The sequence below is a fragment of the Macrosteles quadrilineatus genome, unplaced genomic scaffold, assembly GCF_028750875.1.
Source record: "Macrosteles quadrilineatus isolate MER2022 unplaced genomic scaffold, UCM_ALF_1.0 Scaffold_4__1_contigs__length_99947679, whole genome shotgun sequence".
Lineage (NCBI taxonomy): Eukaryota > Metazoa > Arthropoda > Insecta > Hemiptera > Cicadellidae > Macrosteles > Macrosteles quadrilineatus.
This window is the reverse complement of record NW_026542597.1, coordinates 62,614,664-62,641,157: the sequence shown is the minus strand read 5'-3', so window position 1 is coordinate 62,641,157 and position 26,494 is coordinate 62,614,664. Positions and strand designations below refer to the sequence as shown.

General features: G+C 32.0%; 1 protein-coding gene across 1 annotated transcript; it reads left to right on the top strand.

Moving 5' to 3' along the window:
* The first annotated feature begins 9,801 nt into the window (after window positions 1-9,801).
* Window positions 9,802-26,190, top strand: LOC128992043 (protein takeout-like). Its single transcript, XM_054415419.1, has 6 exons — window positions 9,802-9,917; window positions 20,342-20,437; window positions 21,041-21,188; window positions 22,335-22,468; window positions 23,146-23,298; window positions 25,954-26,190. The coding sequence occupies exons 1-6, from the start codon at window positions 9,821-9,823 to the stop codon at window positions 26,121-26,123; spliced, it is 798 nt and encodes a 265-aa protein (XP_054271394.1). The 5' UTR covers window positions 9,802-9,820; the 3' UTR covers window positions 26,124-26,190.
* The last annotated feature ends 304 nt before the right edge of the window (window positions 26,191-26,494 follow it).

Genomic DNA, 26,494 nt, shown 5'->3' with positions numbered 1-26,494 from the left:
CTTAGCTGATATTGGCTGTATGGGCTGTTATTTAACAATCCTGTCTAATAAACATGTCGGCCTTAGTCACTAACAAGACTACAAGATCGCGCCACTCACCCTACACTCATCTTCATTCATACATGGCTAAAAATACCTACCTACATTCGTATAGTCGTCATTTCAGTTTGAAGTATTAAACAGTACAAGTTTCATTGTCAATTGATGAGGTGCTATTTAAATCAAATCAATATCGTTTTAATCTTTAATATTTTTTTCGCATAATTTTCAGATTATATGAATATATGAAAAACGCAATCGTAGAAGGAAGGATTATTGATTTAATTTTTTTCGTTCGTATATAAATAATTACTCTTCTCCCTTTGTTTACATCAATTACCCACAAACCTTTCCTTTATTTTACCATATATTTTATTGGTTAAACTAGTCTAAAAACAGGGGTGAAATAAATTTATCTACTTTTTATAAACGGAAAATACCATTCAGTAGTTCACTTACTGATCATTAAATCTCAAAAACAACAACCCGAATGAATTAACTTGGGCAATAATCTTAAGCTACATCGATATACTGTATATCTCACTTTCATATAGTAGTAGCTATCAATGGCTACTACACGTTCGATAAGAGGTTAATTTTTCACAAATTTGTTTGGAAAATACCCAAGTGGACTTAAAATTACCATATTATTCTTTTGGAGAAAATATTATTTTATTACATTTGAACTACACTACTTATGATATTATTATAAAGCTAAAAGTTTTTGTCTAAATCACGCATTAGCTACTGGTCAGATTGGGCTGAAGTTTAGCGTGATGATAGCTCATATTTTCCATTAACATTTAAGCCTTTTCTTATCACAAAATCCTTATGGGCTTAATATCAGAGGATCTGGAGTTTCCGATGGTTACCTTAAGGGTATTCATATTTTAAAAGAATCTACAAATGTTTACAGTTGTTTTAACGGAACAAATAAGTTAGGTTCTATGATGTTCAATAGCATTAAAAAGTTACAAGACTAAACAGTAATCCGGCTACTTGAAGTTTACAAATTGTGGATATTTATTTATAGACATGATCTGTGGTTGCGATACTCCCTGGTGTGGATTAACGTCAGTACTAGTGAGTACTACAGTAATATCCTGATACTGTAATTAGATAATTAGACCAATTCGTAAATTACAAGGCAAAAATGTGGTTCGGATTCCACTATAAACAGTAGGTCCCTTAGTTGCCATTGGATGTATGGGCTATTATTCAACAGTCCTATCTAAGGAATATAACGGCCTTAGTCACTAACAAGACTACAAGATCGCGCCATTCATCCTACACTCATCTCCATTCATACTTGGCTTAAAATACCTACTTTATTGGTCACCATTTCGAGTAAAAGTATTTTTTTTACAGAGTGTAGCACTATTACTTTTTTTATTTATTTATTATGGCAGCTTTTCAGAATTAAATAGTAACAAAGAGTAGTGATACACAATGAGAACTGTCCTAGTAGGATCGTTTACATTTATTTATGAATATGTTTATAATTTCACAAATAGGTTTAGTGGTTTAGAAATTGTGTAAATTGGGCGATTACATTTTTAAGTAAAAATTTATTATCTTAGTTATTTTTTCAACATTTTTGGAAACATGTATTGTCATTGTATGTTTTTTTTTTTTTAATGGCCAAAATACTGTTTGGAAATGGAGTAGCGTGTTTCTATTTTTAGTGTGTTTCTGGTGAGGTCAATGGCTTGGATGAAAGGAACTACATAACATTATAAATGTGAAAGTTCTGAGTGTCGCAAGTAGCCAATCACGTGAAAATTACTTGACCAATTGAGCCAATTTAGTCCTTGAATAGAGCCAATATTTCTTGTGCCTAATGGACATAGGCATTTCTTTTATTTTAATACTCTCTTAGGGCTTTGCCCCGATGGCTTCTAATGATTCTATGTTGTTCTAATGAATGCACTTAATATAGAATCGTCGAATTGATATGAACGAGATGTTTGAAAATTATTTTGTCGGTGCGTTATCAAAATTGTGGACATTTATCTGTTAGTAATTCTTTTACACACTAGATCTAAAGAGGATAGTTATTTATCTCTTAAGCAATCTCTTGGCGATACAAAGTGCAGATATATGCTTTAAACATGTATTTAATTCGTCACAAAATATTTGCATTTTTCGCTAATTGGTATTTCCTGCATAATACTTGTTGTAATCGTTTGGTAAAATTAAAAAAAAACCTTTTCGATTACTTATTTTATTCATGATTGGCACTCAAGAAATATCATCAGATATTCTTGAACATGATTGTTAAACATGTCTTCGATCATTTAGATGGATATTCGATTTTATCAATTATAAAATTAATCATAATGATGCAGCTTCTAAAAGAAATGTTGCTAAAAAAAACTATCATATTCAGTTTTTGTGTGTGAAAATTTATGAAAGATAAAAAATTAAAGTAAACGTTAACGGAAAAACAAACTTCAAAAACTTTTTTGAAAGTGGGGAACACGGTGGCATATAAAGTTTTGTGCGAGATCTTAAATTGCTATATAAAAATGGAGCGAATAACTGTACTACTAGCAAGTTAGGTTGAAGCCAGCATGAAATCATGGGTAAAATAAGATACAGCGGGAATATTATCTCAGTATAAAACAGTTTTAAGGTTGTTCTTGACGATATTTAATGTTCTTGCCATGGGAAAATAACGAGGTCAGTTAATTCTATGTGAAATCTCTTAGTTTAACTTCAGTAATGACATATATAGAACCCTCGTGATTATTTATCAATGAATTTTAATACGTTTTATTTTAAGATAATATCCGTCAGGCGTTTTATTTTTGCTATATTTTTATTATATGCGTTATATTTTTTGTGTATATATTTATTTCAATTAACATAGGCAAAGCTGCGTCGGGACGTGCTAGTAATACAAGGTATATATATAAAGGTAAAGTACGGTAATTTTGGGGAAGGCTTAAATTGGATGGATAAATTTAGATGGCAAACTTATCTTTTATGGGAAGAAGACAACTTTGAACGTAATTTTACGCTATTGCTTGCGCAGTATCATTAGTGTGACTGCTTCAATGGTGCATCATTATTTTAGAAGAAAATCTTTTAGAGCACTTTGTACAAATCCTATCACAATTGATATTTCTGTATTTGATACGCAGCGCTAACTTCGATAAAATCTTGACTTTTTGTTTAAGTTTTCTTGTTATGATTTTTAAAATTGATGTATATATGGCATGTTAATATCAAAGTAATTTTCCTCGGTAAATCAGCTACAAATGTGCTTAAAAATATATATATTGTTTTGACCTTGCGATTGGAGTATGGTATAAAAAATATTTTATTAAATCTTAAGAGCTTATATTTTTTTTAATGCGTAATTTATGTCATAATAATTTTTTATTGATTTAGACTTATTATGGGTAAAATAGAATGGTGTAATGCCTGCAGATATTTAAATGGAAAATGCACGACATAAAAGTAACGCATAAAGAAACCGTGAAAATGCAGGAGCAATATTCAACGATAGGGTCAGCCCATCTAAACGTTGCTTTTAAAATAATATGTTATTTATGCAAATGCATTTGACCATTGTTTTTTATTTTGTATAATTTGAGTATTCAAAATATTTATTTGTACACATACATGTATTCATTTAATCAAGAGTACTAGTTGTATATTTTTTACTTTGAATCTTGGAATTTAGTTTTAAGTTTAATAACGGACAACAAAACAAATATTCTTCTCAAATTCTACTTAATATTGAACTTATTTATCCAATACGATGGTAAGACATTAAATAAAAACTATACAACTAAGATATTATAAGTAAGCAAACGTGAAATTGATACTAAAGCAATATCTTTAGTCAAAGATTCCTAAATCGACATTGTAGTTTTCGGTTGAATTCATATTACTATATAATTTGAAACAAACCTATGTTATAGAACTATTAGAATTTAGTACCCGAAACTAAGTGATAATATCGACCAATGAAATGTACTGAGACAATCACGTTGGATTTTACTACAAAAGGATACTTTTGACTTAATTAGCTGAAACAATTAATTGAACGATTTTCCTGCTGTTGCATTCCTAGAAAACTATTGTCTCGTTAAAATTTACTCATTTGTTACTTCTTTGGCATCGTAATTGCTTTAAAATTAAATATTTTTAACTGGAAAGTCAAACAATAGATATAAACTTTTTTACGTGAAAACATTTTTATGCAAGAATTTAAATTTTTTATTATAAGACTAGCAAACATATCTAAATATTTGATTAGCGTCATAAAAAATATGCAAATTGAAAGAATATTGCTTATGGTATTTGGGAACCCTAAAATCAAAACTATACTGGTCTCAAACTTAGAGATCTATCCACGAAAACTGAGAAACAAGTTATAAATCTTACCTATCTAAAAATCCACTAAAAGTGATTTAATAGAACGTATTGTTTCTAACGTACCATCGCATTTTCTCCTTATTATTTCGTTAAGCACCGCGTCGTATCGTCTATTGTCGTAGTTTATGGTATTTTTATTGTCAGTACATCACACCCTCTCTTATCCGGCCCCCAAGGGACTGGGCTTATGTCGGAAAACCTAGAGGAGGGGTTCAAAGAGACGACTACGTTAACTTACCTGGTCAGCCGAGCAGTTATAGTGCTAACCGTCAAATCTGAAGGCGATGGTTCCATTCCAACTGCAATCGTTTTGGATTCAGATGACATTTGTCTAAGGGCTATCAGTTAATGATGCTTTCTAAAAAAAAGGTGACGTTAGTTAGAGGATATAATTCATATCTAACTTTTGTTAGATAGTAACAAGGACAGTTAGTTAGAATAGGTTGGGACAGTTACCTTAAAAAACTTTTAAAATGTCAATGTCCTCAATACAGACAAAGAGAATGAAAATTAATAAAAACTATGCAAAATAACGTACCATCCATACTATTTACTATTGTACTGATGTAAGGGAAATGTCCATTAAATTTAAATTATTTTAATTTACATGATATATAATCTACAATATAAAATGTCTTGATCAATGGTTATTAGTGATACAAAATTACACATCACCTTGTTGGCAGAACTGGAGACCAGCTGTCAATAAACTCAATTCAAATCTGTAATGAGCTAATTTCTTCTTAGTTGGCTGATTCTTATTATAAAATGTACTAATTGAAATAACGAGTTCAAGCATAAGCCCTACTTGGAGCAAATGATAGTACATAACCATTGGGAATGAAGTCTATTTAACCCTGTCAATCTCTTTGTAGTATTACCAAGTAAGACTGTTGCCTTATCTTAGTTTACTGAAATAGTAAAGCACATGTTTACAGCTAAGGAAGGCTATAAAGGGTTTCTTTTTTAATTTAGAAGAATAAATTCTAATTTGTTATCACCATGAGTTGGAGTAATTTGTTCAGGATCCTACTATCTGAGGGAAAACACAAAATCACAGGCATCGGATCCCATCTTAGCTGTCAGTGAAATGTTGAAGAATAATAATTTTAAATCAAAGCTTGCCTATCCACTCTCTGGTGATTGGCCTATTCAGGGGTACTAAGCCGAGTATACCATAAGCATCGTTACTTAAGGCATTTAATAAGTACTACATTTAGGTATGGTTACGTTAGATAATTCAAAACAGCTAAGATGCATTCAATGATAAGAACTATATTTTGTTTAAATATAGGTTCTTTAGTAATTGAAGAGGAATTAAAGTATTTATAGCAATTGAAAAGAGTCACTAATATGAATCATGGGAAAATGTAATCAATCGTGCTTAGGGAACAGTGTGGTGAATTCTATTATTGTACTTTTTTATTGCAAAGCCTCTTTCCATCAGATTTAGGTCGAGCGTCTATGCAAAAAACCTAGAAGCCCAGGGTTGCTATAGTGGTTTCAATTTTGGACCTGGTTGACCTGCTGTATTTAATTTAACTTTCTTACCAACAAGACACTGTTCATCCATACAAGAAAACAGTGTCCAGAATACAACAACGAAAAAGTTAATGGCGTACTTAGCAAGTTAATATACAGATTTAGCATAACAAGTAAATATTTTATTTAGATAACATTAAATATTTTGTTATATATCAAATGTATTATAAATACATAACAAATATTAATATTTGAGGTGGTGTCTGTTTGTCTGTGCGGCTGCCACGACTAAAATACTAAACCGATACAGCCAAAATTAAACACACCGATAGTCCACATATCTAGGAATGTTATAGGCCTATTCACTTCCCTGAGTTCCACTCGGGCTACGCCCCTTGGATGTCCAACGTTTTGAGATGAGGTTTTCAAAAGTAAATATTAATTGGTCTCCATGGGAGCATTAGAAAATTCACAATCTTTGTTTGCCTTTGTATTGACATTTCAATGTAAACAATCAGAACTGTTGAATTCTTATTTGACAATTTCAGACAGCTGATCCAAACAAATAAAATATTTTAGACAATTATTTCTAAAACGATGTTATTGATTATGAAATTAAAGAAAGATTCTATAATCGTAAGTTATGACAATTATGTTATTGATACATTTTAAAGTTAAGAGTAGGACAATTCAATGTAGGTCATACTTTTTTGTATAAATTTGGTGGCTTTTCGTTTATAAATTCGAACTACTTAAAAAGTGTTTGGATTAGGCGGTATAGTACATCTTCCCGTTGCGAAGCACGGGTACAGAAGCTAATCTATTTATATAATATACACTAAATATTTTAAACAACACATAAATTGGCAGGGTAGCTGATTGGTTATAGTGCTTATAATGCAAAAGGATGCCAATCTGATCCGGGGAAAAGTATGTAGCTTTTAGATGGTTAAAACTGTACCCAGCTGTCTCTGATCGTTGGGTTTTAATTAAACTATCTTGACTAAATATCAGCTGAATATCGTAGCCATCTTACTCCATTCTACATTTACATTGCAATATTTAGCATAAAATACGCGCACAGGTTAGTGTCGCTGTCTTAAAGTTTAAATGATAAAGGACTAACAATATAGCTGTGGTTCATGCTGTAGGTGCAGGCTTCAATTGGAATGACTGAGACATGAAATGAGATGAAACTTGACTATGATTGGCGCAAGTACACCTGCATCGTTATTATTATTTTATTAGAACGATCCTATACTAAATGGATAAACCATAAACGTGATTAAACTAATTTATAAATTGTCTACTGCTGATCCATAAGGATAAACCAAAAGAATTTTTTTAAGATAATTTCTTAGTTAGTTGTTGTAATAATATGTTCCTAATCCAACATAAAAAGGGAATACATTTTCCATTATAGTTATATTTTGTTTATTTAAGCTGTTGAAGTGTTACAAGAGTCTAAGAAGTAAATTCAATAATATTTGTTTATAACAACAGGATTCATCCAGGTGTTGTACCTGGAACAGAAGATCCATATCCACCAGTTTACATCTCTGTTGCATAAGACCAGATGGAGAGAAAGTCATCCATGACAGCTTCTGCGAAGTCGGTGCCAGCCAAGAACATATGAGTAATAGGACAGATTGCAACTCTTACGTTGGGTGAGGTAACAGGTTCGGCTCAAGTAACAGGTTACGCTGAAGTAACAGGTAAGGTCTGCAGGTTACTCCAGGGTAATAAGGTGTTTGATAATAGGTTCTGCTGAATTGATGGAGTATCAAAATTGGACCGGGAACTGTGATGAAACCGGATTGAAGGAGTTAAAAAAATAAATATGTTAGTTGATGAACAAAGTGCATTACCTATTTGTGGAAAACAATAGGATATTATTATTAAATGAAATATAATTGTGTGATATGTAGTAACAGGTATTTGTGTAATACTTGTAACAGTTTGCAGCTTTAGTAAGAGGCCAGAATCATGAAACCAAGTGTGAGGTTTTTTAATGGCCAGTTAACATTCCTTTTTAATTAATCTAGATAGTTTTTATGAAGTAACGAGTTAGATAGATACGTAATATTTATGTAACTAAAAAAATAGGGCGAAAAGGGTTTATCTCTTATATAAACAGAAGTAACTAATTTAACTAGAGTAATTTGAACCTTGTGTATAATCAAATGCTATAAACCCATTTAAGGACTAATGCGATTTAAATTGAAAATAAATATATTTTTTATAGAAATACTTTAGGAAAATTGTAATCAGACAAGTGGAAATTCGCTTAGTCTGCAGGTTTGCTGCGGCGGGGGTATATTAGAATGAATTAGTATTTAAAACTAATTGTTCAGACAACTTTACATTATTTGCGTTAGAACTGTTATGTTGTTCTGAGAATTAAATAAAGTGTTATTATGTAACAAAGAGCAGAATCTACACTTTGGACGTGTTTTAATTTCAGCTGTTGAGAAAAGCATGTATAAAGAACTAAAGAATGTAAATGATGGTGTACCACATTGTAATATTTTACTATAGGGCGATGATTTAGCAGTATATTCAGTTATAAAATAGGTGTAGTTGCCAACATAATTCCCGCTTTTTTCGAATTTTGTAAAAGATAGTTTTTTCATTAGTTGGGAACCAGATACAGTACTTTATAGTCAATTAGGATTGAATGAAACAAGATATGTTTTATTACAGTTATGTAGATGTGTACTAAACACTCAGTCATTAATTAAATACGCTTTTCAGTAATTGAATCAGAGAATCCTTACAGACCTCCTCATTTTAATTTAATTTTTAAGGGTACATTAACACAAAATGAGTATCATTAACATTTTCATTTAGCTAGGATCATAGACTAACTAGAAAATTGCTTCAATAAAATAACTTCAGAGACCAACTCCACTTTTATGCCAGATAAAATTCAGACTGGAAAAGCTAGTTACTTTAAAGAATAAATAAAATAGTTTGGTATCCTAATAACTTCCACTAACACCATCGTCTGTTACCAAGCAAACAGAAGTTGCAGCTCTTTGTAATGTAACCTCATTTTCATAATGGCATACTTTTCCAAACAATAACGATACTAGAATCCATACAAACTGTTTGAGACGATCTCGTTTCGATGAAGTTCTTTTCAATTTAGAACTTGGTTTTACAACTCTTTGTGGTTTTCAATAACCGTAAAATTACAAAAATATTGTTTGAATTTTAAATTAAATTGAAAACTATATAAAATATATAGCTACAATATTGTCGAAGCACAACAACAAAAATAAAATGATTGATTTTGTAAATTGTTTGATGTACTGACAACCAATTAAATTCCTATAATATAATATGTACGATATATAAGTATTTACCACATCATAAACATTTTTATTTTTCCTTCTATGTTAACTGGTTCCATCCCATGTCATTAAACTCTTCTTTACCATTTTCATAAGTATTTCTTTGAAAATTGTAAAAAGGTTATTATTGTTGGTAGATTTATTTATAGTTATGAAGTCATCACTGATTTCAGGATCAATCATCATGCGCTCATTTAATTCAATTTATCTTTTTTCTATATGGATCTTAGTTAAGTAATATAATTGACTATTGGATACTGTTTTATCAACAAAGGTAATATACTGTATTTTTTCTTGTGTACTTGTTAAATTTATGTTTCTTATACTTATTCATAAACTTATTTCTGAACGCTCATTACAGACGCGGTTAATTCAATAGCAAAGAAACCCAAATTCAAGCCAACAACATTGTCCCTGGCACTATTAGCCCAGCTACGCCTGAAGACCCTCTACCAGTTCCCGAAACTGTTTGGACGAGAAAGTACAGGATTGTTGAGGCTGGAGACTTTCCCTGCAGCGCAGTGGCAACCAGGACTGATAGCAGACTAGGTAGGATGGACGTGGGGGGCCGTCTTCTGGTGTTGCTGCTGGTAGTCTGTAGTCTAGTAGAACTGTGCCTCACCACACAACCCAGAGTGCTCACCAGTCAACGTAAGTCAATTTTTTGTGTACAATTATTTTAGAAGAATTTTATTCATATTGGAGATCAGATAATTTTTGACGATTTAAAATACTTCATGAATAAGTTATGGTTTGTGTATGCTCATACTCATTCATGTTTGCACCGTATTTCATACATGACTCAAAGATATAATGTTGCTTTTTTTGTTTTTTTTACGGTTAAACTAGAGTGCCCGCACCTACTACTATAACGTGATAGCTTGCAGAGGATAAATATTTACCTCATCAAGTGTTTTTGTTTGGTTAGTAAACAACATGCAATTTGTTCGGAACACACTACAAACATTAAGGAGAATTGTATTAAACGTGTATACACTTAATTATGTAAACATCTCAATAGAAAAGCTTAGTCCTACCCATTAAAACAGCCAATACAAGTTTTTTACTTCTCGGTCTTCCCAGATGCTTTATTGCAATTTTAGCATAACAGGATGCCTTTTTAGGTATAATTCCATTGAACAGAAATTGTAGTGGGTAGGTACGCACTAAGAAGAATGGCAGGGATGTGCAGTGAATCCACTCTTAAAATTATTTACCATTCATACATTAATTCACACATTTCATTTGGAATTTGTCTGTATGGCTCATCTAAATTAGAAAATCTAGATAAAATACTTAAAGAACAAAAGAAAGCAATTAGAATAATAAAAACCCTACATCCAGGCACATCATGCAGGGAACATTTTAAAATGCTAAACATATTAACAGTTTATGGTCAGTTTATTTTAGACACTATTATGATATTTTTAAACAATAAGAAGGATACAATTTTAGAACAAGAAATACACCATTACAACACGCGAAAAAAGAATGAAATCATACCCAATCACCATAGACTTGAATTTTACACAAAGAAGCCGTCTTACAAAGGAGCAAGTTACTTTAGAAATTTTCCAAAAGAATTAAAGTGTCAAATAAACAGTTCCAAATTCAAACTAAGCTAAAAACTTACTTGGTTTGCAAAGTATTATATTCCATAGAAGAGTATATGAATAATTAAGCAAATGTTAATTTAAATAGCTAAGTTGACGCTATTCAGATGTACTAACATGTACTTGTCTTGTACGAATAAAGATAGTTTGATTTGATTTGATTTGTATCTGTCATTATTGCGAAATATCTTTTATCTTAGTTCTCACTGCGTTAGTTTTAACGAACAGTCTTTATCCGAGTTTTAGGGCTAAATACAGTTTTCTGTCTCTTTAAAAAGCTTTGTTGTTGTTTTCCAAAGGAATGTTTATTTAAAATTATTGGTACTGGATATTTCAATGAACACTATCTTGCTGCTATTGTGGTGCCTTTTTACGTAGGTCTACTTTATCTCAAATCAAAAACGTTTCATAGGAGATCTACCCCACGCGGACATTCTATGATTAATCTTGCGGTTAAGTCTAATCTACTTGAAAGCATAATTGGTTGATCAAAAAGGTTACAAAAAGATTGGAAGGATTAAAGTCTGAAAGAATTCATTACAGTAATGTAGCATGTAATTAAACCCCATTTGACTAAGCAGGCGGCAAAAGGCTGTTTTCTAGACTAATTTCATGAGTAGAAAATCTATCAAATCAGTGTAGGCCTAGTATGACCAAAATGTATCTAATTAACTTAAAGTGATACTCGATTAGATTGTTTAAATATCTGGCAAAGGCTAGGATGCGTCCCCTCCCACTAATTAAATCATAATATCATAAACAACAAGATTTGACATTCGTATACATTCTTTAATGTATTACATGGATAATTTAACATTAAATAATGTGGCATGTTACAAAGCTTATTTGCCATAATGCAATGAATTTGGTTGATCTAAAATAGGACAAAAAATACAAGAGATGAAGAAAGTATGAAACTTTATAGATTATTTAGAGTAACAGGTGAAAGTGATATGTGTCTTAGGTTTGAATGAGAATTACCTAAACCTCTCTGTTGTTTGGGGTATTCCAAATTCTCCAACCCCTAATCTGTAAAGCCCCCACCCCAGCATTTTCGGATCCACCCCTGGTCTAATCTAAAGTAGAAATTTCACACTATTTGGGCAACTTTAATAACCAGAGACTAAACTTCATATTGTTTAATTATGAAACTGTGTAAACCCCGGTCAACTGGCCAATGTCGACCCGTTCATCAATAACATAATTACCCAATAGCTAAAGGGAAAATTTACATTTGAACCCATAACCAATTCATCTTATTTCCAAAATTTTTGTTAAAGCCTGTTTATCTTTTGTAACTTCAATTATGAGAAAGAACTTTGATTACATGTGAATTTAACAGTCAGTATGGATTAGTATGGAACAGATAAACCAACATAAAAATATTGGTTTATTCTTATTATACCTTAAAGAAGAAATATTACATCCTAAGTTACTGAGACACATTATGTAAATCAGTAATAAAGAGCCTAAAGAGTATAATCTATAATTTCTTCCATACATCAAATCAATATATATTTTTTAATGCCACCAACCTCTTAAAAATACCTCATGCTAAGATGTACAGTAAAATAATAACCTATCAAAATATTCAATTCAAATCTTTATTATTATTATCAATGAACCTCCTTTGTTTATTCTGTATTTATTTATCAATGTTTCAGTGAAAAAATCACTAACAACGCAATATTTTGTTGAGTATTTTCAATAAGAGTTTATTGTAACAACGAATAAAAAAGTTGACGATATTGTTATTGCGTTTGTCTTCTTTTTATTGTTATAAGATTGCAATCCACTTGACAACGTAATCTTACCAAGTGCTTGCTTCGTTATTGCTTTTGTTTCATTATTTGTGGTTGATAGACAGAAGCCTCTGTTCCAACTGCAAACGACGATAAAATAAAGCTAATTATTCTATTTGTGTGTTATCAGTAAAGTGATGCAACATTATGTGAGGGATTTTTTCATCAAATAAGCGCTACATTCAAGGAACGTAGCAAACAATTTCATTGTTTATGATTTATAGTGAATGTAATCCTATTTAGGTGATGTGTGGTTATTGGGCAGAACGTATAAACAATCTCCAACCAAAATATATTTACAACTCTATTCAGAACAAAATAAATATCTCTTGTATTTTTAAGCTCCATATTTTATAAGAAGCTTCGTCAGTACTTTCCTACCAAAATATATTCACAACTATATTCTGAACAATATAAATATCACTTGTATTTTTAAGCTCCATATTTTATAAGAAGCTTTTATAGTACCTTGATTGAATCCTTAAATATAGAATTCTTAAAATATGGAATTGTTCCCTTAAATGCGTTTTATATACCAAACAATTATTGCAATTATTGTGTGTATAGGTCCCAATGTTTGTGGGGATGACATTTATTACAAATAACATTACCATTTCAACATGCACATACTTATTGGTGATTGCAAGTTTTAGTTTCCAAACAAACAATTCAAGCATAACCGAAGGATGTTTATTAAAAAATAATAACACTTCAAGGTTTTTTTTAGTGTCAGCATTTCTAGAGTAAGACTAAAATGCAAAATACAGTTGATAAGTTTGGTCCATAATATTTTCTAAATCAATTTGGCTTGGTAAAAGTTTACATTATTTAGGAAATCTGGGGTCATAGTATATCAGGTTCGCTATTAAACACTGCAGAAAAAAATGATAACCGTCGAATGACACTTTCATTACAAAATTGGTTAATGATTAAATCGCAATGTAAAAACAAAAAAATAATTTTCTACGGTGTATTGTGATAAACCTAATATATAGTAACCCAAACTCACATAGATAACGTAAAATCCAACCGCACCATATTGTTTGAAACCATATTATCGTTCAAAAGTATAATGGTAACAAGGAAAATACCTGATTTTAAACAACCCACGCAAAGGTAAAGCATAACTTAGGGTTAGTTTATCCTGATACTCTATAATATTATCGCGAAGTAATTCACCGTGCTTATGTAGGTGGAAAAGCTGATAAAGCCTTACCTTGTTAAGGGTTGGTAAATATAAATCTTCGTTTATACTGTTAGGGAAGAAATATCGCTTACACAAAATATTGTGGTTGGTAAATTGCTCTCGCTGTTTAACAAGAATAACACCATGCATCTACCTACGGCTTTTCATCTCCAGTCTTCCTACGTTGGTGAATAATAAATAGGGCAATTTGAATATCCAACTAGATTTAAGTCGTCTTTCAAACATTTTAGCATTAATATATCTAAATTACATATGTTAGGTGAATGAGTGCTATTTTGGTAAATTGTTTTATAAAACTGACATTTCCAACGCATTGTTTAATTATTTATATCAGAAAGTACATACTGTAGTTTATACCAGGGAGTTGATACTATTTATGTAAATTGCAGATTAAATTATGTTCCATTTTATTTAATTATGCATTCAAATGTTAAGCTAGTAATATTTTTATCAATTAATTGTAAAGAATAAAGTGATTTTTTTACTGGGTATAAACGGATTGATTTTGGATGACTAATAGCTAATAGCGACCTATATTTCATCACTATGGCATTAAGTGACTTTTTTTTCAACAAGCAAAAACTTTACATGTGCGATGAAAATGAGCCAATGTTTTGAGACACTTTTTGTCCGTCAGAAACCATTTCAATGGTTTAATATATTACGAAAGAGTATTAGATTTAATAACACAGAAAGGTAAGGCTGAAATAAAGATTAGTGTAACAGAGAGACGGTGTGTAACTGATCAAGATCAACTGTTTCTGACTTTTGTCAGGATTGAACCAGTAACCATGATTGTCACACTTTAACCACTCTAACATCTACGCTTAGTATATAACCTAACTTAAGCAGCATGTAAACAACCTCGTTACACACATGCCAGGAGCACTGCACATGGGATTACCTAATATATTTACAATGTTAGTCGGACAGGTAGTTTCAACTTTCAGCTCGTTGCGGTAGACACGTCACAGTGGCTACATTACTCCAGTTGGCCACAGAGCTCGTAACTCGAGCCAAGTCCTCTTGCCAATACACAACAATGTAGTCCGCGTGTACACAGTCATTGTTTTAACTGTAAATTCGTGGTTGAGTGTTTTTTTTCGCTTTAGGGAAGTATCTATTACAGACACTTTCGTGGTAAAACCTAAATATGAGTCCATCCTTTTTATCAATGCAATTTGTAATTGGTATCATTTTTTTTCTAAAATATGTATGTGTTTACCTTGTAACTTTAACTTTAGGTCTTGTAAAACAGAACTTTTATAAAACTGGTAAGCAACCATAAATCAGAATTAGCTCACAAACCTGCTTTACCTTAAAATGGAAAGGAATTTGTTGTACTCAAAAACTGCATCTGAGCCACTCAACTCACTTTTCAAATCATCAGCTAAATTTTAGGTTTACTTTTAAATGTATTTTAAAGACTTGATAATTTGTACTTTTTCCAAAATTTATTTAAGATCATTTTTATCAATACTTAAACTAACAATAATATCTAGCGATTAAGGTCATTCGGTGGTTGACCGTTTAACGAACCAATGTGACATTTAGAGGTCAAACACCTTAGTGCTTAGTTCCTTTTTGAGGTCTTGCTTTCCGGATTACTTAACAGTTGTACTATTCTAGAGGTAATACCTTGTTGCCATTGTAATCCTATGTCGTCTGAATGGTCTGAATGGCAACTGGTTTTGACACTTCTCGGACGTCATTGTTAATCCCAAGACAATGATTCTTGGCTTTCGCTCCTAGGAGGTCGTCAATAATTCTTGAAAACCACATAAACGAGACAATAACCCAATAACAATAACTTTAAACATTTTAACGCAAATATACTGAACTTTTTACTCATGCGTTGCAACTAATAATCACGGCACGGCTGCCATGTTTGTCTAGACTGACCTTCCAGGGACTGACAAAGCAGCCTCATTCATAGAGAAATTATCAAAAATACAATGGAGCTGATAACAGCAATATGAGAAGTAGATGGAGAGGAAATCACAGTGACGGGAAAAAATTTAAAAGAATATTATACAATAGGTTTTAGAAATACCAAGTACCTCTAAGTAACCTATTTATCTGCATTGTACTTGTTATTTAGTTACCTGGAAGCAAATAAAATACGCCATATAACACTTATAATAATATATTTACACGTATACTGTTTACTCACAAGACGGTAAATACATATAAAAGATGGTAAGTGGTGATCGATTTCGATTGGACACTCCAATCATTATCATATCCAAAATGGTGAATGCTTAGTCCAATCAATCGCCTATTGGGTCTGATGATCATTGAAGTGTCCAATTGAAATCGATCACTACTTACCATCTTTTATATGTACCATCTTGTGAGTAAACATTATAAGTGTTAATATATTATTATACGTGCTATTTGACGTATTTTTTGTGCTTTCAAGTACAATACCTCTAAAGCACGGCATGCTTTTAATTGTTTACATAATATTTTATAAAACAAGTTCATTTATAAGTAAAACTTAAGGTTTATAATAACTATGCAATTTAATATAGTTAGATCCTACTATGTGTAACAGATTTTTTTTAAAGGTACACTACATTACCTATGCAATATTAGTTTGATGAATGGGTTCATTCGGTAACTGAAAGGGAATTAATGACCCACATTAGAACTGTACAAACTTATTTATGTTTCAAACAGTTTATTTAGCACAACGTAAAGTTTGAAAGATCGCCACAATGGTTTGAAGGCGGCTCCTTGTTACAAATTTCTATACCAAACCAAGCACCAAACATAAATACAGATATAAATTAATTTATACAGGGTGAATAAAAAGTCAAGACCCCCTCTAATAGTTTTCTAAGTAAATATACAGAAATATCCTTTTAGTGGTCGTGCAATCTTAGCAGAATGTTTCATTTCATGATTTTTTTAAATATTGATTGTCCCCCAAAAAGGGTGGATTTTGAAGACAACTCAAAAATTTTTAACGTAAATCCCCATCAAGTGACACCTCATTTAACAATTAGTTTACAAAAACTTAGAGAATGGTGAAAACCAGAGAACGCTATCTCTTCTCTATCTAAAATGGAAACCAATATTAACATTACATTGATTTTTACATTTCTGCCTACCATTTTGGATAGAGTAGAGAAAGCGAACTCTGGTTTTCATCACACTTTAAGTTTTTATAAACACTTCAAAATGAGGTGTCACTTAAAGGGAATTACATTTAAAATTTGTGAGTTGCCCCCCAAAATCCCCCTTTTTGGGGTACACTCAAAAATGTCAAAATCATAAAATGAAACTTCCTGCTAGGATTGCTCAACTGCCAAAAAGATATATCTGTATATTATTTACTTAGAAAAATATTAGAGGGGGGATGGTCTTGACTTTTTATTCACCCGTATACGATCATAAGGTTAAATATTCTTGGAGGGTAAATCTGCTCTTAAATAAGCTAAATACTCCGACCTTGATAATATAATAAGATTGCAGCTCGGAAACAAGCAAACAAACTAAGTCGAATAATAAATCACTAAAAGACTATTCTTATTCATTCTACGAATAAACTAGAGAGAGACTAGACTAAATAAAGAAGTTCGGTCAAATCCTCAGTGACGAATTGTTCTAAGATTTATCGTCGAGTTAATTCATTTCATTCGAAAACAAATTTCTCAAGGGATTTATTTGATTTTCTAGGTCGTCCTTGATTTTATACAACTCCAGTATTTTTAACGTTATTCAAATATGAATATTTTGAGCAATAGCAATTGTGTGGAAGGCAACTAAACATTCTATTGGTCTATTTTATAACTGTGCAAAAGTCATAATAAATTGTTAATTTACTTACCAACAACTACATATTTTAAACTATGATTGCATATACATATTTTGAATCAATGCTCTTAAACATTATGGCTTTTAGGTTATAGGTTAATTTAACCTCATGCTTGTCCTTATTGGTTTAGAAATATAATGAGTTATTTTAAGATGGGCTTATTTGAAGCAAATCAATCAGCTTACTTGAGCTGTCAATCATCTAAGTAAAAAGAGCATTTGTTTACTTTTAGGTTACATCAGTATAAAATGTTAAATAATTATTATAAAGTATTGTAGGCCTACTTGATAGTATAAAACAAGTTTACTTGTCAATCAATATTTTTAAGAAATTTCCAAGAATTTACTACAGCTTTACATACTCTATGTAAGAACACTTTATATGTAAGAACTTTCTCCATCGTCATTTCTTTTTTGGTAAATAAAATGTACTCTTTTATCCTTGCTCTATCGGCTTTCAACCCCATTAATTTACTGTTAGGGTTTATCCTTTATGTATTAAATCAGCTAATTGGCCTACACAATATTTCAGCCTAATAAAAGATGCATAAAGAGCATCCGAGCAATTCCTTGCATCCTTATCAATCCAACATTACAGATCAGTCACTCAAGTCTAAAATGTATTTAATTATTCGCCAATCTCTGTAGTTTACAGATACAGACTATGTGTTAGCTAAATTTTAATTCATATTATTTTAGCGACATAATGACACTTGTATATTTATTTCAACGTCGAATTTAACTTAACATTAAACTATACAACACTAAATGGATTTACCATTGAAAGTCTCCTTTAGTAATAAAGTAGGTTAGAGTTTTTTTTTTTGCAAAGTGCAAGATAAAGGACCAAGCAAAGGACGCCCTGGGACTGTTCCTTTGTGCAATGTAATGCACCTGACTTTCAATATTTTCACGAATTCTCTTGAGTGTTCCCGAAAGATAGTCCTGGCCCTAAATATATTCTGGAAAAGAACATTTTTCCCATGAGCAATCCTACTATTAAGTACACGCAAAGTCTCACTGCCATCTTTATTGCATTTCAACCAGGGTTTGTTCTTTTTTTCGCTAGCGAGGAACCCCTAACTTAATGATGTACAAGTATTGTCCTTATACCACATTTAAACGTCGTAAAATATTTGAGAGTGCATAAAAATCGGATGTTAAAAACTCAAAAATTTAACATAGTTTTTTAGTTGCCTACACAGTAATACCTTTGACTATTATATCATAGTCAATGGTAATACTTTATATACTAACACTGACACCCAATATCAATTCGCTTTAAATGATTTATTAACTTCCTACATGCTAAAATGATATTTACTTTTGATAATTATTCTAAAAAAGTAAAAATATTAAATTGCACTATTTAAACATGTAAGCAAACCTGGAATGTCAATTAAACCTGGGCTACTATGATATAATGTATACACTTGAGAAGAAAACTTTTAACCATAAAGAACGGTTCCCATTGCATAGAACTGTATACGTATGCCACAGACAAAAACTGAATAAAAAATATATCTATGTTTTTACAAAAAAGCAGTTACAAATAATCACTAAGAAGATGTACAACGGGAAATTTAAGCCCAGCCAAAAGGTAACCAAAATTAACCCATTGTAATTTAAAACATACATCAATCATAACAGCCTCACCTAATGAACAACGAACAATGAACTCGTCAAGGATTAGTTCCTTGGTCGAGTGACCCTGAATGAACGAGAACGAATTCGGAAGTGATTACATTCAAATACGTAAAGCTATTCTCGGTTAGAGAAAGTTGTTGCGTAGATTACGTGATCGAGGAAGAAAGCGGGGAAAGTGACGCATAAGACGGCATTCCTGCAGCTGGACCGGGCATAGAGTAATCCAACCTGGGCTGACCCATAGAGTAATGCTGTAACGCGGCGTCATAGTGACGAGTGTATAATAAACACTAGGTCATACATCGCAGCTACAAAAAGACGCTTGGAACTGTGGAACTTTTGTAAATTAGACATAAATTAGTAGTTGTTTTGGTGAACACGTTATAAAGTGTAGTATATACATTTTGACAACTTTTTTTTAGTTACTTTGAATATTTTACGCCATTAGAATTTTTTAGAGGACTGTTCAAAAACCTATCTAATTTAACCATTTTTTGACAGCATAATCAAGTGTCCATAATGGCATCTTAGTCCAAAATCTATTATCACGCTTGGGAACGAGCAATCTTTGTTTTAAAAAGGAGCATTTCAAATACTCGGCTACAAAGAAAATAAATACCCTTTAAACACAGAAGAGATGTTAAAGATGTTGTAATTTTTAAAAGTTGTGTGTAAAGGTTGTACAATTGAATTAGCTCAAACAAATATTGTATTAGCTATTAAAGTTAGAAATTTACTCTCAAGACTCTAATAGTTTTTTCCCCCTCACTGGATATCTTTTATCTTCTATAAAATTTGATTGTTGTATGGGGTTGATAATGCATAGGTAACAGTGGTAATTTTATGCTTGGATAAAACTTTGTTTCTATTTATGCCATCATTGTTCTAAGATAATTGTTTTTAATGCACGTTATAAGATGACTAACTTTATGTATGGAAATAGTTTGTCATGTATATTATAGAATTGTTTGTTTGATTTTCTAGCTGAATGGCTCAAGAAACCATGTCGACGAAAAGATCCAAACTTAAACCAATGTCTGAAGGATCTGTTCCAGGGCATGTTCCCGTACATGGCAAAAGGTAAATATATTTTAATTATTTAGATTCGTTTAAAGTTTGAAGGATCAGCTTATGCCTAAAATATTTTATTCGCCAGTGTCTAATATTATCTATAAAATTACTGCATTAAACTCTAATCCATATAGTTACTATTGTATACTAAATTTAATCTATTTACTAGGTGTATTGAATTTTACTTATCGCTCAAAATAATTATATTGGTTTCAATAAAATAATAGTACGCATCAAATTAAACTGCAGGAAAAGCTGTTTTATAAAGTTATCAAAGTCAATTACCAAAATAAACAAAGAGTTAATTCTGACGAAAGGTCTTGTCTAATCGGAAAACATAACATCTAGTTCAAACTTTAGATCTGACAAGGTGAATAAGTGCTCTGAACTTCCGTTTCAAAATACACAACTTTTTTGAAAGTTACACGATATATACTTTTACACGTCAAAACATATAGTAAATTATTTATGGTAAAATAATAAGGAATTGACATACAAATTGATGAAATGCTGAGATAGCTAACTAAGAAGAATCTGAGCCTTTTCAGCTAATCAGTTACAATTTGACAAGCCACATTGAATCAGCACTTGTAATTTTCATTTTCTCCATAGGTATCCCAGAAGTAGGGATCCCCAGGTTTGAGCCCCTCTACATCGAGAAGATATTTATCAGCAAAGGCCACGGTGCGGTCACGCTCGCTGGTAACTTCGACAAACTCCACGCTCACGGACCCAGCAACTCCACCACTAGGGCGGTCAGGTGAGCATGAAACGAAGCGTTCCGATACTGATACTCATGTCAATGACACTGCATACTAAGTAGCTTACTAATAAAACGTACTACTATCATAAAGATGAAACGGAACCCCATGCTTGACTCAAAAGTTACCTAAACGTACCTCAGCGAATTGATTAGCTGATGGTATTTTAGGTAAGGTACCTTCCAAAGCCTTTGATTCTTACAAGACAACCACATCATAGTCACAGTAGATAAGTCAGTGTTTCCTCTCACTACTGACAGAACCTATCATTTATCACAAGCCTCAAATTCTTAAGGAGAGAATTCCCGTTAAAATCCAAATACTTCATTCAATTAGGGTTATCTCTGTAACATCCCATTTCCAGCTGTTCTACTTAACCGATTTTTACGGTTGAAGTGTAATTTAAAAGCTTTTGATTTAGCGGAAGGATGAATGGTAATTAAAAAGGCAATTTCCTTGAGGGCTTCACCCTAGTAGCCTTTGATTTATTTATAAAGAGTGGTGTCAAAGACCCAAAGATCCTGACCAAATTTCTGTATCACCACTGATTTCAATGTGAATTATAATTTACAGCTGTTCGTTCTTCGAGTCCTCCGCTACTCCTAACATTCTTGGCGAAGATACAATCTCACTTCTGGCTATAAAGTCTGAGTAGTTATTTAACCGGATTATTTAGATGGAATGGTCAAACACATTCTTGCTCTTCATTTTCTCAATGCCTTGAAGTTTCTTCTTCAGAATCAAAGTGTTAAATACAAATTTAAAAATCGTATTACAAGGTCACTGGATTCTACCTTCCTATTAGACAAAATAATATTTTTTGTAAATCAGTCATTTTGTAAACAAATACTTAATTTACCTTTTCTTTGACATTAACCATTCTTAACCTTCATCATCGTTCATGGAACTAGGACCTAGGAAAAAGTCTCGTTAAACGTAGACTCTATGCTAAATCAATAGCCAATCAAATCAAAATATGAACTAAGGCTAAAATTTAGGTATCTTCCAACTTCCAAAATCAGTTGTTTACTTAAAACAGTGTGGGACTACACGAATTTGTTAAACTTACCCAAAACAAACAATATTTAAGAGCAAACAACTCTTCTTTAACCTATGTAAGATCAACTTTGGACCCTTTTTTGCAGATTGGACGTTGACAAAGGACGGTTGGACATCAGCCTACACATCCCGGTGATCCGTACAGAGTCAAAATACGACCTTAGAGGAAACATTCTGCTGCTGCCCATAGTAGGGGTGGGGGACGCAAGACTGCTGCTCAGTAAGGACTACATTGGACACAGCTCTTAAACTTATAAAACGTTGATAGTAATGCTTATTTATGATCCAAATTTATAGGATATGATTTTACAACTGATTAAGGTGTATTCAACCCAACCAGAATTTACCTATTGTTTATTACCAGAATTTTAGTAGGGGTAAGATGATGACAGTGAGGACGGATGAGTTTGTACTACTAATGTGTATTACAATTATGAACTCAACTGTAGTCACACCACTTTACGATGTTTTTCGATCTATTCTAGTTTAGTTTACGTTGGCCTTTACAATATTAGATGCACTGTATGATAGGTTTTCAAAACATATTCTCACTTATTCGTTGGTTTATGCCTACATAATGTTATGATAATGACTAACCAAGACTGTCCATCTTCGTATACAATACCACACAATACCCTGTCTGTGTGTATTCCGGAATACTCGCTTTTTAACTAAGTCTAAATTGCTGTTTTATTTGCTATATAAATTACCAATCATCCGGTAAACCACTATGTAAGCTTATGGGATCTTAAACGTATAGCATAATTAAGGTAAAGGTCAGTACATGAACATGCTTGGTCCAAAAATCCAACGGATAACCATATCTACTTTTAATTTTAATTTTTATAATATATGACCTACTAACTTTATAATTACTACTAACTTTATTATAATTAGGGAACGTGACAACTGATGTCTACATGAAGGTGGTGTTCCCCAAGCTTCCTACAGGCCAGGAGGTCATGGCCGTAACTGATATGAAGGTGGACTTCCGAATGTCCAACGTGAGAGTCCATCTGGACAACCTCTTCAACGGAAACAAAGTTCTGGGTGAGGACAGTAAAATATACTAAGTTTCACAACCAATCCAAGTTACATGCATTTAGACGCGAAAGATTTATAAAAAAATTGGCGGAGAATCACATTCCATTGCAACTTTTTCCTGCTCAGACGGTGAATTTACCAATACTTGACAAACCCTTGACACTAAAGAAAATTAACTTCCTATGCTCTTTAAGCCAAACCGAGAATACATATTTATATGTCACGTTTCTGAAGATGCTTTCTAATCATGTTCCAAACCCAAATCACATACAGTTTTCTCATAGAGCATTTGACTAACACTCTCTCTTCTCCTCTGAAAAAGTTCCACTGGCCTAGACAACAAAAAACTAGGTAATTAAATCATTTATCATGTTCTGAGAAGACATTAATTATCTCTATACTTTAAAATTTTTGTTTAAACTTAGACAAAAAATATGGATTTTCAGTTTTAAATTTACAAAATGTATCAGAATGAATTGGAGTTACTTTCTCAGTACTCCTGCGTTCTTTCAACAATCGGTAGTACGAAATATTGACAGGTGTATAAAATGTGTATTTTAGTAGTCAGCTGTACCAGCTTTATTTCAAGGTACAAAACATACACACGGATTCGAAAAATCTTGGTGTTGAATTATTCAAACAGTGTGTTGACTGGAATTTGATTTAGCAAGTAGTAAAGCATTACAGCCAGCTTGACTGAAAGACATTCAATGTTTACAAACAGCTGTTAATGAATTACGAACTTTATGGTGCGAGCCGAGTAAACAGCAAACTTCTCTTAGAACAGGAAATCTGTGTTCTCATCAAATTATCTGGCCAACGAATGTAGACGTGAATTTTAAAGTTGAAGGAGTAGTTTCAGATAACGCCTAGAGAGTTAATTGCGTTAGTAAGAAGTAATAATGTTTGTAGTCTTAGAAATGTGGTAGTTATTTTTCACGCAAAGAAATACAACCGGTTACTTAACTAACTAAATTATAACTGACGTAACTTTCTGCTGAAAGAGTTTGAACAATTCGAAGGGAAATACAGGAATTCAGAGCTAGTTAGAATTTGATACAGAACACAAATTAAATGAGTATGAAAACTCCAACGAATATTCATGGTACAAATAATTGTAACGTTAACTATATTTGTACCTACTTCAGATATAAAAAAACGAATAAGATAAGGTGAAAGGTATACCTTAAGCCCAACATTAGAAGAAAACTAATTTACAAAGTTACAATTTTGGTAGTTCTTTTTGAATATATTCTTTTCAGTATATTCTTATATTTTGTCAATAAAAAAGGTACTACAGGTTAAACTTGAAAACACTTATTAAAATATTAACTAAACAATATTTGACATGCAGGCTAAGTTAAAGATAACAATTAAATATCCAGAATAAATAGTTTATAACATCGTAGAAATTGTGTGAGCGAACTACAACAAAGGTTTGAAATTATTCCCAATTTACCTTAATATCCATTTTACACTTCGTGGAGTTCCAATAGCGTATTATATTCTTGAAATTCGTTCCTAGATATTAAAATAATCACTCAACGCTCACTCATCATTTAACACCAATATAAGCTTCAAAATTGCTGGAATATTAATTTATAAGCTCTTTCAAATTTGTTTTAATACCCAGAACGCGTTTACCCGACCCAGTTTCCACTGCAATAGTTAATTAACAAGATACAGTATAGGATTTGTTCGAGCTCCACCCATGCAATAACCAATTCGGCTTAGTTTAGTGAGTAGTTAACGCTCAACGCCTTTCTAGAACAAACCAGAATGTAAATACTGTATCTAGTTTGTAACTAATGAATACTTGTTTAAATCATTGAATATTGATGAACTAACTTCAAACGAAAGTACATTTACATGTTAAAATGTAATGTAAAAATATCACGGTGGAAACTACTGCATTTAGCTTAACACTTTGTTATTGGTTTTCGATTAGATGTTTTCTGTTCTGCATTGTTGTTACTCAATCGACTGCAAAGGTATTTAGGTAGCTAGGTATTTTTCTTCGTCTATTTATAGATTCAGGAAAAATATTATTTAATAACTATACATTTATTAAAACTTTGTAATCCCTTTCCATGGAACGATCTCTGATCCAAATACTCTTGGATCTGCAAGAAAATACTTTACCATTAGAACACATTATTTTTTTAATAGGTACGTCGGGATTAGGATTCCCATATCTTCAATGGAGGTTTGGAATGTATTTTCATTTTTTTCAAATCCACCAATATTCTATTACGTTTTCAGATAACAATATTATTATCTACATAATTCAGCTCTGTTGTTTATTTAGATGTGTCTCTTGTGCAGATTTTTAATTTTAGTAAACTTAGTGTAATCTACCATGTAGTTTTGGGTTTTTTTCATTGAAATTTAAAGGTTAACCAGTTTATTGAAAAATTAGGTGTTTTGAGTACAGCTAAATTTAAAAATGTAGATCACGATTCTTAGAATTAAAAATCTGTACAAGAAAGGGAGACATCTGAATAAATGGTACAACAATGTATAGGTATCCAACTAAATTCTGACAAGAGTAGGAGCTGTCAAGAGCTGAGTCCAACTAATATCATGTAGTTAATGTAATACCGTATAATCTCCTCCTGCTAATTACCCCTTATCTTCTCTAATCTCTACGCATGTATGTAGGACACACGGTCAACAATTTCCTCAACAAGAACGCTATGGAGGTGGTAGACGAACTGAAGGACAACGTTGGAGACGCTCTGACGGAAGTCTTCAAGAAGATTATGAACGATGCCTTTGGCCGAATCCCCACAAAGTTTTGGCTTCCAGAGGACGATGATGTCAGTGAATAGTTGCCTACCCTTCCTGTACATACCTCTAAACATTTAAGTGTTAAATATATTTTTTTGTTTTTTGTAACTTGTTATCTGTTTGCCTTTTTCTTTGGTGTATAGGGGCCTCGAGGAATGTGCTCTAAATGATTATGAGATTTAATAGTTTATCCTCAGGGACTCTGAGGTTTATCCTAGGACGATCCTACCCGAAGCGAAATCGTTAAAATTGCTGTGTTAAACTGTATTGATAAATGCATACTAGGACATGCATTTGGGTAGTTGATTTATTCGGGAAAATAAGAACGAGCAAATCGATTACAAGAATTATGTTCGCATGAATGTTCACCAATGAAATGCACGTAGTGTACAAAATCATACTAATTAAAATG